This window comes from Rhinatrema bivittatum, chromosome 4, assembly GCF_901001135.1.
Source record: "Rhinatrema bivittatum chromosome 4, aRhiBiv1.1, whole genome shotgun sequence".
NCBI lineage: Eukaryota > Metazoa > Chordata > Amphibia > Gymnophiona > Rhinatrematidae > Rhinatrema > Rhinatrema bivittatum.
In genome coordinates, this window is record NC_042618.1 from 418860948 (window position 1) to 418879142 (window position 18195).

The 18195-nt window shown below is 42.6% G+C and overlaps 1 protein-coding gene across 2 annotated transcripts in view; it reads left to right on the forward strand.

Annotated features, from left to right (window-relative positions):
- MGLL (monoglyceride lipase) overlaps positions 1-18195 on the forward strand; it is a 263894-nt gene that overhangs the window by 67785 nt on the left and 177914 nt on the right. For both annotated transcript variants that reach the window (XM_029601313.1, XM_029601314.1), the window contains exon 3: positions 13218-13324. In XM_029601313.1, the coding sequence (XP_029457173.1) occupies positions 13218-13324 (107 nt within the window). The remainder of the gene's footprint in view (positions 1-13217; positions 13325-18195) is intronic.

Below are 18195 nucleotides of genomic sequence, written 5' to 3' on the forward strand. Positions count from 1 at the left end.
AGGCTCCTCCCTGTCCTCCACCCTCTTCAATATTTACCTCCTACCCCTCTGTCATCTTTTATCCAGCCTCAAACTTCCCCATTACATTTATGTCGACGACGTTCAGATACTTATTCCTGTATCTGACACACTCCCAAATGCCATGAACATTTGGACTTCCACACTCACCTCAATCAACAAACTCCTTACCTTTCTCCATCTTGCCCTGAACACTACGAAAACTGAAATTATGCTCATCTCACCCCAAAGTCATCCCAAGACTATCCCCTTCCCTATCCCTCAACCCCCTTCCAGCCCCTTCTCCCAACATGTACGAGATCTAGGGGTCATCCTGGACAACCACATCAACCTCCAGAAATTCATAAGCAACACACTAAAAGACTGTTTCTTTAAACTCCACACACTAAAAAAACTGAAACCCTTACTCCACGCCCCAGATTTTCGGACAGTACTTCAAACGACCATTTTTTCCAAACTTGATTACTGTAATTCACTCCTATTAGGTCTTCCCAAAAAGTTCTCCACCCTCTTCAAATAATGCAAAACACAGCCGCCCGGATCCTCACCAACACACACAAAAATGAACACATAACTCCAGTACTAAAGGAATTACATTGGCTCCCAATTGCTTCCCGCATTCAATACAAGACCCTATCCTTCATCCACAAAGCACTGCACAATCCAGAGATGAACTGGCATAATAATTCCCTCAGCTTCCACCAAGCCAACAAACCCACTAGACAACAATACCTTGCTACCATTCAGACTCCCTCACCCAAAATCACCAACTTAGCCTCTACTAGAGCAAGTGCACTCTCGATAGCTGGGCCTGCACTCTGGAACACAATCCCAGTAGAGCTACGCCAGGAGGACTGCCAAAAAACATTCAAATGAAAACTAAAGACATGGCTGTTCACGAAAGCCTGCACTTAGCACCAATCAGCCTAAATTCCATCTCAGACCACCCTCTCCCCTTCCTAACCCTGCATTACCTCCCCACCTTGGATACAATTTCAGCCATGTATACTGTTATGAGCTTAAGCACTCAACCTCTGTATTTCCAATAACTGCTCATTTTCAATTAATGTATACAACCTTACAATTCAATGCTGTTAATCTCTGTACATAATTCTCCTGTTTGTATTTATTCTCCTCTCCCCCTAGTTGCCAGTTATGTTCTCCATTTTCACTCGCTTGTTATTTGTAAAACGCCTAACATGCGTATGTTTGTGTTATCCTGTAAACCGATTTGATATCCTTGATGAATTTCGGTAAATAAAACCAACAAATAAATAAATAATAAATAAATAAATAACACAAAGATCCGTGATGAAAACCTGCTCCAGAGTACTTTGGACTTCAGACTGGGGTGACGATTAACCTTCCAGCAGGACAACGACCCTAAGCACATATCCAAGACAACACAGGAGTGACTTTGAGACAAGTCTGTGAATGTTCTTGAATGGCCCAGCCAGCACCCGGACTTGAACCCAAATGAACATCTCTGGAGAGACTTGAAAATAGCTGTGCAACGACGCTCCCCATCCAACCTGACAGATCTTGAGAGGATATGCAGAGAAGAATGAAAGAAAATCCCCAAATCCAGGTGTGAAAGATTGTAGCATGATGCCTAAGAAGAATATAGGCTCTAATCAATGCAAAAGATGTCTCAACAAAATACTGAGTAAAGGGTCTGTATGCTTATGTAAATGTGATATGTCAGGTTTTTTTTTAACTAATTTGCACAAATTTCTATAAACTTAATTTTTGGGGGGGGGGGGGGGGTGAAGGGAAAGAGGAATTTAGATTCAGGGACAACCAGCATGAGCCATGACCTTTTTTACAGTTTGGGGTACTGATGTGCATACATTAGGGAAAAACATAGGACTGCTTTTCAGCCAAGTCCATAAGCAAAGCACATCAAGCAGCACTGACTGATACATGGGAATAACCTGCATGGCACGGCAAATTCTACCATGGGAAGTTTGCTAGACCAACTGGATGGACCATTGGGCCTTTTCTACCGTCATTTCAATGTTTCTATGTTAATTGTGTGTGGAGTGGGCTGGGGGGAGGAGGTTGAGATTGTGGCTGGAGGGGTGCAAGCCTGAACGTTCGCCTAGGGTGCTTAATACCCTTGCACCGACCCTGACAGGATCCAAATTCCACTCTGTCTCTGTTCCTATAGCTTTCTCTACATCCCTGTCCTGGCAGATACCAAAATACTTAACACGGGGTGATCAGACTAGGGTTGTACTATTCTTTAAACTAAAGAATGAAGTCTTGTGCTTTTAGTAAGGCCAAAGAGTCCTTACACAAATAAGGGGAGTTAGAGGTAAATATATCTATAATTATTTATATAGAAACATAGAAACATAGAAATGACGGCAGAAGAAGACCAAACGGCCCATCCAGTCTGCCCAGCAAGCTTCTCACTTTTTTTTTTCTTCTCATACTTATCTGTTGCTCTTAGTAATCCTTTGGTTCTATTTCCCTTCCACTCTTGGCTCTTAGTAACCCTTTGGTTCTATTTCCCTTCCACCCCCACCATTAATGCAAAGAACAGTGTTGGAGCTGCATCTAAGTGAAATATCTAGCCTAGTTAGGGGTAGTATCCGCTGCAATAAGCAAGCTACACCCATGCTTATTTGTTTACTCAGACTATGTGATTCAGTCCTTGTTGGTTGTTGTCTGTATATAGATCCACTTTTCTTCATTCCCCCCGCCATTGAAGCAGAGAGCTATGCTGGATATGCACGAAGTATCAGACTTTCTCCCCTGCCATTGAAGCAGAGAGCTATGCTGGATATGCACGAAGTATCAGACTTTCTCCCCTGCCATTGAAGCAGAGAGCTATGCTGTATATACACGAAGTATCAGACTTTCTCCCCTGCCGTTGAAGCAGAGAGTTATGCTGGATATGCACGTAGTATCAGACTTTCTCCCCTGCCGTTGAAGCAGAGAGCTATGCTGGATATGCACGTAGTATCAGACTTTCTCCCCTGTTGTTGAAGCAGAGAGCTATGCTGGATATGCACAAAGTATCAGACTTTCTCCCCTGCCCTTGAAGCAGAGAGCTATGCCGGATATGCACAAAGTATCAGACTTTCTCCCCTGCCGTTGAAGCAGAGAGCTATGCTGGATATGCACGTAGTATCAGACTTTCTCCCCTGTTGTTGAAGCAGAGAGCTATGCTGGATATGCACAAAGTATCAGACTTTCTCCCCTGCCCTTGAAGCAGAGAGCTATGCCGGATATGCACGAAGTATCAGACTTTCTCCCCTGCCGTTGAAGTAGAGAGCTATGCTGGCTATGCATTGAAAGTGAAGTATCAGGCTTATTTGGTTTGGGGTAGTAACTGCCGTAACAAGCAAGCTACTCCCCGTTTTTTGTGAATGCAAATCTTTTTCCACATTTCCTCTTGCCGTTGAAGCTTGGAGCAATGTTGGAGTCGCATTAACTGTGTGTATGTTTATTGAATAAGGGTATTATCTCCAGGCAGTAGCCGTCATTCCCGCGAGCCACCCACTCTTCATTCATGTCCTCTAGACTTTATGGATCCACAGTGTTTATCCCACGCCCCTTTGAAGTCCTTCACAGTTCTGGTCTTCACCACTTCCTCCGGAAGGGCATTCCAGGCATCCATCACCCTCTCCGTGAAGAAATACTTCCTGACATTAGTTCTGAGTGTTCCTCCCTGGAGCTTCAACTCGTGACCCCTGGTTCTGCTGATTTTTTTCCAACGGAAAAGGTTTGTCGTTGTCTTTGGATCATTAAAACCTTTCAAGTATTTGAAAGTCTGTATCATATCACCTCTGCTCCTCCTTTCCTCCAGGGTGAACATATTTAGATTCTTCAATCTCTCCTCATAAGTCATTCGATGAAGAGCTTCCACCTTTTTGGTCACCCTTCTCTGGACCGCCTCCATCTTGTCTCTGTCTCTTTGGAGATACAGTCTCCAGAACTGAACACAGTATTCTAGGTGAGGCCTCACCAAGGACCTGTACAAGGGGATAATCACTTCCCTTTTCGTACTCGATATTCCTCTCTCTATGCAGCCCAGCATTCTTCTGGCTTTAGCTATCGCCTTGTCCCATTGTTTCGCCGACTTCAGATCATTAGACACTATCACCCCAAGGTCTCTCTCTCTTGCCCTGTGCACATCAACCCTTCTCCCCCCATCAAATACAGTTCATTTGGATTTCCTTACCCCATATGCATGACTCTGCACTTCTTGGCATTGAATCTCAGCTGCCATTTCTTTGACCACTCTTCCAGCTTCCTTAGATCCCGTCTCATTCTCTCCACTCCTTCCGGCGTGTGCACTCTATTGCAGATCTTAGTGTGATCTGCAAAAAGGCAAACCTTACCTTCTATCCCTTCCGCAATGTCGCTCACAAAGATATTGAACAGGACCGGTCCCAACACCGACCCCTGCGGCACTCCGCTCAACACCGCTTTCTCTTCAGAGTAAGTTCCATTTACCATCACACATTGTCTTCTGTCCGTCAACCAATTTGCAATCCAGGCCACCACCTTGGCACTCATCCTAAGCTTCTTATTTTATTCACCAGTCTCCTGTGCGGGACCGTATCAAAAGCCTTGCTGAAGTCCAAGTAGATGACATCGAGTGAACTTCCTTGATCCAATTCCTTGGTTACCCAGTCAAAAAAGTCAATCAGATTTGTCTGACAGGATCTTCCCCTGGTGAATCCATGCTGCCTCTGGTCCAGCAATTCTTCCGACTGTAAATAGTTCACTATTCTCTTCATAATGTTAATTCTAGTTCCAGATCATATGAGGGAATTAGGTGGATTGCAAATCCTGAGGAGTCAGGAAAGGAACTGTTGTGCTAATGTTCTGGAATGAAATAACCTTTTTGTGTGTGTTTTGGTGCAATGTCTGTTGCTTTTTCTCCCACAGTCCTCCTTATTTCCACTATAGGCAGCACATGGACTTGAACTATCCCAAGGACTGCACTTTTTTCAAGGTGAACCTTTATGCTGCTTCTTGACCAATAAAGGCTGCCTCCCCCCCAGGTCTGAGTCCATTACTTCCATACCATAGCTGGAGCTGGCTAAGCCTATTAGACAGAGGATCTGCACCTGGATCCCCAGCAACACAACACAAATAAAATAACTCAAATTGGAGCAGTAAAGATAAGTTTTGGTAGGCAGTGCTAAAATACTAATTTGGAAAACCTCTCACCTATTTAAAAAATTATATTGATAAATTTGTACTATTTTATTTTCACAATCAGTTATAACATGAAATATGAGTAATTTGTGCATGATCATCTTAAATAGTAAAGAAGGCATCATGCTTAAGGTGATGTAAGCAGCTGATTGGTTGATTCCTTTACAGCAACCATCAAATAACTGAATAAAGCACAAGAGGGAATGGGAATGATAAACTGGTAACCATTAAAATGATATTCCCCAATTCCCTTTCTGTGCTTAACATGAACAAAAGTGTAAATCATACCATTTCAAGGAACTAGCTGAGCAGGAATGTAATCTTACAGAATCAATCTCTTTGCTCAGGCATTAAAGGAGAATTCAGCTCTCTGTCTCCTGTATAAGTTTTGCCTTTGCTTCCCTTTAATTATAAGCTTAATTACTTTGTTTTTCTTAGAGAGATAAGTAAAAAAGAAAAAAGCCTCAGTGAACTTTACTTAAATGCACTGATGATTACTCAAACTGGAGGAAAAAACTTCAGATGCCTGGTCTACTTCAGATACCTGATCTCTGCAGAAACTGCTTGCAATCGGGTGACTAATGGCACCATCATTAGTTTAAAAAAAATCCCTCTAGAGAGAATACTTTATGCTACTATCATTTGTCAAAACTTATCAATAATTTTTCAAAATTTGTCATAACTACAAAAACCTTTTTTTAAGACATATTAGTACTATTTCTTGTCAAATTACTTATAACGTATGAAATCTTAAGTCATCTGCAAAGTGGTGAGATTGCTTGATCAAGGAGAATATTGCAGCCAGTTTTCTATATGAATGCTTGAAAAACGTAATATTGGTGGCTGTGAGTTCGCAGGAACAGTTGACTTCAAATGGCTACTGATTACCCACTAGCGGGTGACTTCAATGCTGGACATCTATTTCGACGCTGAAAGCGTTTCATCCGCCATGGGCTGCGTCAGGGTAAACAGTCCAGGAAATACACTGTATAGAATCAAATTATCTAGAATGTGAAGACTACACAGTTCAGTGAAACTCATCGTTATTCAGTTTATTCTCCTTCCTTTTTTTGAATTATTTCTTAGGGAGATGACAGACCCTGGTCACTTACCCAGTCTGGCAATGTATCTGTAACATTCCAGCAGTTTAATATAACAACAGCAGCTGCACAAGCCTGGTTTGTGTATCCTCATAGTTAGTATGGCAGCATAATTTTAATGAAAAATACTGTAAAAAAAAAAAAAAAAAGAAGAGTGTTAGTTTTGTTTGCCTTCTTACCTATGCACGTCTTTATGCAAAATATGGTAAGGGGATATATTTGACATTTATATGTATATATTTATTTATTGCGTTTTGTATACCGTCATTCGGTTTCGCCATCAGAACGGTTTACAGAATCATGGGATAGGTACATAAACATGGGACATGTTGTATAAACATCATCACATCATCTTATCATTGATATTATATCATCATTGATAAACATCATCACATCATCACATCATCTTATCATTGATATATCATCATTGATATTATATTCCAGCTTTCAGCTACTTTAAAGCAGATTACATTCAGTTACTGTAGGTATTAAATAATAATAATAATAGGTATTATAGTGAGAGCAATACTTTGTTTTTCTGTTTATCCATCCATGCAAGTCTCCACTTTCTCCTCTTATTTATCCAGCTTCCAAGTGGCAACCTTTATATATGACCTCCCATATTTTTTTTATTCTCTTCTAATTAACTTTCAATAAACAAAATACCACCGACAATCTCTTGTGGTCAAAAATGCAGCTTTCCAGTTCTGCTCTTCGCCCACTCAGATGCCACTTTACTGAGTGGCTATAAGTGCTCCTTCAATAGCCTCCAGTCTCCAGGAACACTGCCTGAGAAAGGAAGCATCAGTTGTCTGCTGCTTAGAAGCACTGAGTGCTAGCCAGTGGGTTATAAAGACCTTCCTGGCAAAGAAAATAATTTTAGTAGAAATTTTTTAATAATGATTTTACTGAGTTTTAAAAAATGTAGAGAATTTGTCATATTATAGCAAGGTAAATAATAATAAACCAGCTATAAACCATTCTTTTAAACCATTGTCTTGCTTTATGAAATACCCCAAGTCTCTTGTCCTGTATGTTTGTCTTATTAGGGGGTCATTTATCAAAATGTGATAAGGCATTTTCGCATGTGTTAAGGGCTTATCGCATGCGAAAACGTGTTTAACGCATGTGATTGCACTATATCGTATGGTGTGATGCAAATTCAGAAAATAGGAGGAGTTAGGGGTGGAGACTGGGCTAGGTTAGCCTGTCTGTGAAGAGCTATCAGGTGAATTGGGGGGGGGGGGGGGGGAGGAGGAGGAGAGAGAGAGAGAAAGAGGGAGAGAGAGAGAGCCTGGCTGTAATGTCATGGCCCATAGGTAGGTAATTGTATCCCTATGGTAGGCCCACCTAGTAACTCGAGGTGGGAATTAGGTAAGAGTGTAGGAGGTTAGGGCCACTTTGACATTCTACGTGACACCTACGAACAGAACAGTGGTCTCTTGTGAAGATTTGATGACCTTTGGAGTGAGGAAACTCACTCCAAGATGAGATTTGGGCAAGGTTCTCTCAACCTAACTTGATGGACTCTCTACCTGGGTAACATCAAGCTAGGTTGAGAGAACCTTGCCCAAATCTCATCTTGGAGTGAGTTTCCTCACTCCGAAGGCCATCAAATCTTCACAAGAGACCACTGTTCTGTTCGTAGGTGTCACGGAGAATGTCAAAGTGGCCCCTAACCCCCTACACTCTTACCTAATCCCCACCTCGAGTTACTAGGTGGGCCTACCATAGGGATACAAATACCTACCTATGGGCCATGACATTATGGCCAGTCTTTCTCTCTCATGTTTGGGACCATTAACAATGGTCCCCCAGTGGTTGAATGCAGGAAATACAACAGGTTGGCACTTATTGCAATTTGCACTAACTTAGCTCTTCACACAAATTGCAATAAATGCTATATTAGCATAAAACACACCCCTTTTGCTATCGCATGCGGTACTTACCGCATTTTGATAAATCCAGGCGTTAGTTTGTAAACTCTATTGAGCAGAGACTGTCTTTTTGTATATTTGTACAGCACTGCGTATGTTGTGTAGCGCTATAGAAATGTTAAGTAGCAATTGCATTGGAGGCAGGCTACTTTTCCATTGGCCACCCTGTAGTAGTAGTAGTAGTAGTAACTAATATGTATCCAAAAAGAGCAGAATAGCACACAGGATAGTTTAAATCAACAGTGAAAACAGGGCATGTGTATAATACACATACCTATAGTTAACCCTTCTCCCAGTTTTCCTATTGGGATAAGATATTTAGTACATAACAATTCCCTGAAAAGTCTACCATACCAGAAAAATTCTTTAAAATATTGGTTTGGGGTGGGGGTAGAGGGTAGGATTATCATTTATATTTTTTGATCAGCAAGCCAGCTCTGATTTTTGGCTCCTGCATTAACAGCCTAATCCAAAACTTGCTCCAGTCTTGCTTATTGTCTGGAACTGAGATGCCAGAGGCCTCCTTTTATAGATTGCTAGGTTTTTCTCCATAACGTTTCTTTTTCCAGCCTTTTTGCAACCGAACCATCAAAATCCAAGTGTCAATATTCAGGGCCTGGTTTGTTTGTGCCCTTTAGACACTGCCCAAGGGCTATGACTGCTACCTTTACAGTGCTTCGATTCCCAGTACCTATTTTATTTGATGTGACAGGTACCACTTTAACAAATCTATTGTAAAAACCCCATATAAACGTAGAATATGATGGCAGATAAGGACCCTAAGGTCTATCCATGATCCTCTTTGCTTATACCAGGACTTCTTGAATTCTTTTATCGTTTTTGCCCCTTGCCACCTCCAGTGGGAGGTTATTCCATGCATCCACCATTCTTTCTGTAAAGAAACATTTTCTAATGTTACTCCTGAATCTATCCCTTAGTGCAGAGCTTTCCAAACTGTGTGTCGGGACACGTTAGTGTGTCGCCTGCAGTGTGCAGGTGTGTCGCGCAAGCCCGGTCAACTCTGACGCAAGTTTGGGCTTTTTTTTTTCTAGAGATTCACTTTTTTTTTTCAGTTTATGGGTTGCTTATTATTGGGTGATTTTTGCTGTCAATCGCGTTTTTTTGGGAGGCTTGGTGGGTGGAACAAGCCCAGCCATCCTTGCATTGGCTGCTGCCGATGAGGCCTGGCCATGAGGAGTACTGACTGCAAGCAGCAGTGTCTGGTGATCATGGAAGGGAGTGAAGCACTTAACTGGCAACAATCAAAAAGACGAGGTACATGAGTGTGGGGGCCAGACATGTGCTGGGGGGAGAGAGATGAGTGAGTGGGGGGCAAATGTGCTGGGGGGACAGACATGTGCTTGAGGGGGAGAGATATGAGTGTGTGGGGGCCAGACATGTGCTGGGGGGAGGAGAGAGATGAGTGTGTGTGGGACAGACAATTTGTTTTATTATTGTTTCTCATAAATTATAACAATAACATGAATCTTGGAATATATATTTTTAATATAAATTTAAGGTTTTCATGAGATAGGTTGTGTCGTGAAACATTTTATTTATGTATATATTTAAGGAAACATACATAAATTGTCGAAATATGTTTCGTTCGTTTAACCTTTAACCTCTGGTTTACTAGTAGACTGAATTACTGTGTCCCGAAATTATGTTTGTCTAAAAAGTGTGTCACCAACATGAAAAGTTTGGAAAGCTCTGCCTTGGAGCTTCATATAATGACTGCTCATTCTAGAATTTCCTTTCCATTGAAAAAGGTTTGCTGCTTGTGCATTATTTATACCCTTGAGATATATGAATGTTGTTATTATATCCCGTCTTTCTCTTTTCTTCTCTAGTTTATACGTGTTTGGGTCCTTAAGTCTCATATCATAGGGCATTTGGGTGCATTTGTTTCTTCTCTTGCAGCGAGAGAGTCTTCAGTAATTGTTTCTACTGCTACTACTCCAGGGAAGTGTTAATGCAGTGTGAAAAGCTGTTTGAGTAGAATCACTGCAATCAGCAGTATTGTCTTGCTGTTAAGTTTTGGTAAGCATTTTTGCAAGATAACAGTTATTGTTTTAGAATGCAGTGGAATATTTCAGTGCTCATCTCTGTGAACTATTGAAATAATCTACTGCTTATACTTCTATCGTGCAAAAATACATATTAAATCATACCAGCCAGTGCTATTGTACTCACAAAGCAATTCTAAGATGTTCTCCTATTCTTTTTGTCATATGCTAGGTGCTGACATCCCTGATGCAGCAAGTCACAAGCCAGTTGATTTCAGTCAATGACAGTGTGTTTTGCTGCTCTATAACTTGCAAAAAGCAAACTGTTGATAAAGTATCAGATTAGCCTTATTCATAGGGAGGATAATTTTCAAAGCTGCGCACGTGTGCAAAGTTGCTACAATATTTTATAATCTGTGAGCAAACGATATGCATAGGTTATAAAATACGATTACATATGCGCACAAACATGCTCACATATATAAAAACTGCGAGCCATGTAAGTGTGGACTTGTTCGGACATATCCGGAAAAGTAGTTGCACTTCAGATAAATCTGAAAAGCGCTACATGTCTGTCTAAGTAGCACTTTTTGGACTTATCTGGCTATGAAAATAACCAGATGCATCTAAAAAGTGCTACTTAGCTGGATGAGTCTTAATATGTTACTTATCCGGCTATCAGGCCGATACAGTAAAATCGCGGGAGAGCGGGCGAGCGTCCGCTCTCCTGTGCACGTGATACAGTATTTTAATTTATTTAAATTAGGCCCGGCGGTAAAAAGAGGCGCTAGGGACACTACCGCGTCCCTAGCGTCTCTTTTTTGACGGAAGCGGTGGCTGTCAGCGGGTTTGACAGCCGACGCTCAATTTTGCCGGCATTGGTTCTCGAGCCCACTGCAAGCCACGGGTTCGGAAACCGGACGCCGGCAAAATTGAGCGTCCAGTTTTTGACCCACCAGCCGTGGGCCCATTAAAAAAATTTTTTTTTAATTTTTTACTTTTTTAAACTTTCGGGACCTCCGACTTAATATCGCCATGATATTAAGTCGGAGGTCCCGGAGAAATTAGCGCCTACCTTTGGGTAGGCACTAATTTCTGAAAGTAAAATGTGCGGCTTGGCTGCACATTTTGCTTTCTGAATCACGCGGGAATACCTAATAGGGCCATCAACATGCATTTGCATGTTGTGGGCGCTATTAGGTTTGGGGGAGTTGGAAACGCGTTTTGGATGCGCTATTACCCCTTACTGAATAAGGGGTAAAGCTAGCGCGTCCAAAATGCGCGTCCAAATGCCGGCTAACAGTGCGCTCCGTTGGAGCGCATTGTACTGTATCGGCCCGTATGTCAGATAGCCGGATAAGTCTAAAAAGCATTGCTACGCCTCCTGAAAATACGTTTTCAAGTTACCCCGCAGCTGATTCTTTTTGATTGCATTCCCCAGTCGGTTATAAGAAAAGCGGGATTGAGAACTCTGATTAAAAAGGCCTGGCTGGTGGGGAAAACAGTTATTCTACTTAATTGGTTGGAGATATCTGCACCATCGTATTGGACTTGGCGTAATCATTTTCATCGAATGATGTATATGGACAGTTTTACTTCTAAGTTGTCGCCAACGCACCGAAGACTTTTCTTGGAGACCTGGGAAGTATATGTGCAGACTTTGCCACATCGGGCTCGCAGCTTGATCCTCAATGCCTGATGTTTGTTTGTTCTTCTTTTTTTGTTTTTTGGGTTAGTGATAGACCCATGCCTTCAATGTTATGACTGGACTCTAGTATACATGGATGTCTCAACTGGTTTGTCAGCCAGGCCTTGGGTAGGGGAAGGGGGGGGGGAAGGGGGGTAAAGGGGGAGAAGCGGGACGGGGAGGTTTGGAGAGGGTGAGGGTTTGGGGATAAGCATACTGGACTCCTGTTCCTTCTTGTTTAAGCAGAGCTAGCCCGCTATAGTTGTTCAATATGTCAGACTGGGGGAGGTATCAGAGTGCAGCCTCTCCTAGTTTGTTGGTGACATGAGTATTCTCTAGGGTGGCTCTAGAGATGTCTTAGACACAGTTATAGATATCTGAAAGGGGGAAAATTGAGGAGTGTTTCCTCATGGTTCTGTGATTTGTGTCATCAATATCGTTTGCTGTATTATGTTTGCTTGTCTGTTATCGGCAAAGTTTCATATTGTGTCTGAGGATCACTCAATAAAAATTGTATTACAAAAAAAAAAAAGCATTGTATATCCAGCTAAATCAGATAGCTAGATAAGTAGCGCTTCTCAGACTTATCCAGTTACGTAGCATCTGCTGCTACTTAGCTGGATAGATTGGAATTTAGCCCGTTAAGTGTATACAAATGATATACCCGTATATTTTTACTTCAAATTTTAAAGGGTTACGTGAGTATATTTTATACCCATTATTTAGATGCATTTACCTCTGTAAGCTGGCTTTTCCATGCGTAAATTGGGGAATTTTCTAACACGCGCACAGCAATGAACTAACCAGTTTTGTCAATTAGTCTGCCAGTTTCCCCAGTCCATCTGCAGCTTGTGAAGACCCTCCTGGCTCTTCAGCCTGAAGCCCCCCATTTCACCCAGACCCCTCACCCATTCATCTTTTCACTTTTAAGATGTTAATGATCATTTATTCCTGATACTGAGCAGGATTAAACCTATACAAGTAAAATGCCACATGTACATGCGTAAACTGCTTATAAAATAGCAAGTTACTCATATAAATGTTGGCTCATCTCCAGATTGCTCCTGGCTTGACCCTTCTTTTACATGCGTAAATTAACTCACGGACTTTGATTTACACATGTATATCAAGGTTTCTAAAATAGCATATGCTCATGTACATGTTATTTTACATGTGTAAGTGCTAATTTTTATGCGTGCAACTTTTGAAAATTCACAATTAAATGAATTGGTAATAATATAGTAATTCTAATATTTTACAATAATACAAATTCTTTGATATTCTTATATAGAGCTCTTGCGTTTGTCGCCCATGGTGCTGGGGAACACTGTGGTCGCTATGATGAATTGGCTCAGATGCTTACAAGACTTAACTTTTTCGTATTTGCTCATGACCATGGTGAGTATTACAATCAAACTAGCACAGTGTGATGTAGAAAACCAAGCATTACTGAACAGGAATATAGAAATTAATTCTTAACTGTTGCTAAAGAAACCTGCACAGCCTTGGTAAATTTGTTAAGAACCACCTTTCATGTACTATCTATAAAATTTCTCTAGACAGTGCCATTCTGCTGTATTGTTTGGTAACAGTATCTAGAAAGAGAGCTATTATTGTAGTAGCAACATGGCAGAGATATTCATTTTCCAGCTGGTACAAATCAAGACCTATAATATGCATTTGTGGGGAGTTTTTCTAATCGTGACATGAGTGAATAATCATTAGAAATAGACATCACCAGCTCTCCAAACGAAACAGTCCTTACTCTTTATGAAGGTAATTTTCAAAGTCCAGTAAATTGTTTGTCTGTGTATTGCCATTCATATAGTCTTCCTGGCCACCACTCACTATTTAACCTTCAGAGTTCATGTATCCTGCTGGTGCAGAGTGATCATCATATAATTCCATGCCAGAAGGGGCAGAATGATTCAGCTCTGCTTTTACTGCATGGCATGCAAGGAGATATAAATCTGCTTTTCTTAGGGAAATCAGAGCTGGGAGATTTTCTGTTATGCCTTTCCACCCTACCTCTCACCCACCCACTCCATTTCCTGTTTTTTTACATAGCTTGATTATGGGGCAAGGATTCAAATCTCACAGCTTTACCCTATTACATAAAATGGTCCCTTTCTTTAATTAAACTTCATTAACTCACCTTTGCGGCTTTCATTTTTTCCTCCAATGATCCCTAGTGCTATTTATCTTTTCCATCTGTCTTGAATATAATGTAAGCTGCACAGAGAAGGGACTCTCTCTTACATATATTTGTACAATACTGTGTACAACTTGTAATGCAGTAAAAATATTTAGTAGAAGAAGTAGAGGTAGTAGTAGTATCTCGGTGCCTGTAGAAGAATAGACCAAAACTGGATGAGTGTGTCTCTTTTGATATGGAGCTATACGTACACCCTATCCCTATGCTCTGACTTAGATAAATAACTCTTTGGGGGCCAGGATGTTGCAGCCTTGTGAATTATCTTATACATATATTGATAAATAAACAATACAAGTTACTATTCACATTTTCCTATCCCCTGACTAAACTTTGCTTAATGGAACTTTTCTAAGAAGCTTAACAGGGGAACCTGCAGGAAGTATAATTTGTGGTGTGCTTTTGGCTCTCTTGCAAAGATAGGCTAGCTTTAGGACCAACTTTGAGTCAACTGTAAAAATTCTGGGGAGAAAAAATTAGGGATATCTTAAATGATACTGCTGAAGATGATCAAGTATAGCCTAAAGGAGATTTGCCCTTTCTTAAGATAAAAAAATAGGTTCCATTAGTGACATCATCATTAAATTAGGGAGGGCAGTTTTATAATTGTGTGGGTTGGGCTAAAGCCTGCATATAGCTTGTATATGTAGACCTTAGCATTTTCAAGGTGAATTTATGCATTTTCAAAGTGAATTTATGCAGATAAATTCACTTTGAAAACGCTTATGGAATTGGCCCAGTACACATTTAGATTAATTTTCCTAAATTTACATCTCCTCTTCAGAGGACATAACTTGGGTGTGTTAAATTATGTTCATACTTTTTAAAATAAAAAATATTTGCATAAGTACTAACTCTGCAGCCCCCATGACCCTGAACACCTCTCTGCAGTTCATGCAAAAGTTCACTCCTAACCAGGTTATGCTCATACTTTTTACATGTACTGATTCCTGGCCTATTTTTTTAATACACAATCAACTAAAGTAACATCAGGACCAGCAACACAACTAACTCAAAAAGTGCAATATTCAAGAAAAGTGTCACTATATATTTCCAGACAGGTGTCAGCAAGCCGGGAAGCCAGTGTAAGACCACCTAACAGGTGGTTGCCTGGTCAACTCAATCATTCACCCCAGAGAGAAAGTGAAAGGGAGAGTAAAGCCAGAAAATTTTTGCAAATTTTTGATATGCAAATAAAATCCACTTGTTGCAAAATTACACAGCTACACTATTCATAATTCTGTCCACTGATAGTTCCTCCAATCTTCATCTTCCTTGACAAGCTGCGTTTCAAATTATGTTATGAGCATGCAAATGGGAGGAGTTAATGCAAATTACTGTCTCCTACTGCATTTTGTGGCTATTTAATGCACAATAACGTGGGATTTAGTGTCAGAAATAACAACTTTTTTTGTGTTAGGGAGTAAAAAAATTTCTCACAGGATAAGCAGGATGTTAGTCCTCACATATGGGTGACATCACAGGATGGAGCCCAATCATGGAACACTTTTGTCAAAGTTTCTAGAACTTTGACTGGCCCCTTCTGGGCATGCCCAGCATGGCACTAAACCTGCAGCCAGCAGGGGTCCCCCTTCAGTCTTCTTTTTTCCGCACAGCAGTAGCCACACGGGTTAAGGAGCTCTTAGAGATTCCTGACAGGAATTTTTCTCATGGAATTACTGCAAACTTTCATACCCCACAGGGGGCCCCTCTCGAATTTTTGCTTCCGCGGTACTCCGGTAAGTTTTTTACCCAATTCCGGTCGATTCCCATCGAGTTTGGCCCTCGCAGCCTACTGGCCGTCGACCGCACCGCGGCTCAATTTTTCAAAGGCCATGGCATTGGGGTTCCGTCGGTGCCCTGACTGCGTTCACACCATGTCCATAACAGACCCCCATAAAGTCTGTGTAATGTGCCTCGGGTGTGAGCATGATGTCCTGACTTGCACCAAATGTGCCTTAATGACACCAAAAGGTCGCAAAACCAGAATGAAGAAAATGGAACTTCTCTTCTGTTCTCAAACTACGACGCTGTCTATTGCTTCGACGTCGTTGGAACCGGCGCCGTCCACTTAGCGCCAGCATCAGGCACTGGCCTGTGACCATCCGGCATCGATGACTTCCTGGCCATCGACTACCTGTACTCCCCCTCAGGTCTGAGGGGATCATAGAGAGAAGCATCGGCATCGACACCGAAAGCCTCGGACCATCGATGAAGGAAAATCATCGACCTCGCCATTGTCCGAACCGCCATAGAAGAAACCCCGTCCAGAAAAGGCATCGACCCTTTCTGAGACCGGGTTACCGAGGCAACCCTCACCCGGACAGGTACTGGGAGCCGCGACTCTGCCTTTAACGGTGGTCCCTTCGGCTACACCTCTGCCTCCTTCTTCCCTTCTGGAGCCAGGGCTGGTTGCTCCAGGTCTCTGTGAATAGCTTTACCGGATGGTTCAGGAGGCCATCGACAAGGCAATGCAAAGGTTCTAGGTTCCTCCGATGCCGACCCCGGCACCGATTGCTGAACCGATCACCGATCCTATTTCGGGAGCGCTAGCACCGTTGCTCTAGAGAATGGAAGCACTTATAACCGCTTTTTCACCGATGGATCCTGGGTCACCGATGGCTCCGGTGCCTTCTCCACTTGCTCTATCATCGGGAGGAGAAACATCATTCCATCTTCCTCCCTCGGGAGTCCTGCCGATGCCTCAACCATTGATGCCGGTGCGGCAATTGGCGTCGCCAATCCGTCCATCGATGCCCTCAATGCCTGTATCGGTGCCCTCGATACCTTCATCGGTGCCTCCAGTAGCTCCCTCGATGCCTTGAGAGCCTAGACCAGGACCTTCTGGAATACCTTCGTCCCGTCCCTCTCAGGTTCCTAGAGGGACAGGTGCTGATTCCTATGACACCTGGACTGACGATTCGTCTCCAGACACCAATGATTTACCATCACCACCCTCTCCTACTGAAAGCAGGAAACGTTCTCCTCCAGAGGACTTATCCTTCATCAATTTTGTGAAGGAAATGTCTGAGTTGGTTCCCTTCCAATTACAGACTGAGCAAGACGATAGACATCAAATGATGGAGCTGTTACAATTTCTGGATGCTCCCAAAGAAATCACCTCCATCCCTGTCCATCAAGTTCTTTTGGATCTTCTCAAGAAGAATTGGGAACACCCTGGTTCGGTAGCACCAGTCAACCGGAAAGCAGATACCACATACTTGGTCCAGTCAGTTCCAGGGTTCCAAAAACCTCAACTGGATCACTGGTGGTGGAATCTGCCCAAAAGAGGGCATGACGCTCAAAGCCCCATTCTTCCTTCCCTCCAGGCAAGGAGCAGAAATTCTTAGATGCCATTGGTCGGCGTGTCTTCCAGGGATCAATGCTTATCTCTCGGATCGCATCTTACCAGCTTTATATGATCCAGTACAACAGGGTCCGATTCAAGCAAATACAGGACTTTGCAGAGTCTCTCCCTCAGCAATTCCAGGAACAGCTGCAAGCCCTAGTTCACAAAGGTTTTGAAGCTTGGAAACATGAAATAAAGTCCTCTTATGACATCTTTGACACTGCTTCCAGGGTTTCTGCAGCTGCTATTTCTGCAAGAAGATGGGCCTGGCTTAAGTCTTCGGACTTGCGCCCTGGAGTCCAGGACAGATTGTCCGATCTGCCTTGCATCAGAGACAATCTGTTTGGTAAACAGATCCAGCAAATGGTGGCACAACTCAAGGAGCATCATGAGACCCTTCGCCAAATCTCGGAATTCAAGGAGACCTGTTGCAAAGGCAACGCTCTGGAGCAAGGTCTGAGCTTTTATACGCTGAAGAGTCTGACGTCAATATCCGGGTCCGCGGCCAGGTTCCCGCCACGGGCCCTTAAAAGAACTAATGATGCGCGTGCGCCTAGGAAGGGGCATGGCGCTGATGGCGGCATCTCTCCGTGGGCCAAGAGGAGAGGTCCGACGAACAGGGACATCCTGGCTGGCAACACTGGGTAGCGTGGCAGGGCCAGAGGCATCTGAGGTCGGAGCTGGCAGCCCACCACCGCCAGCGACGAG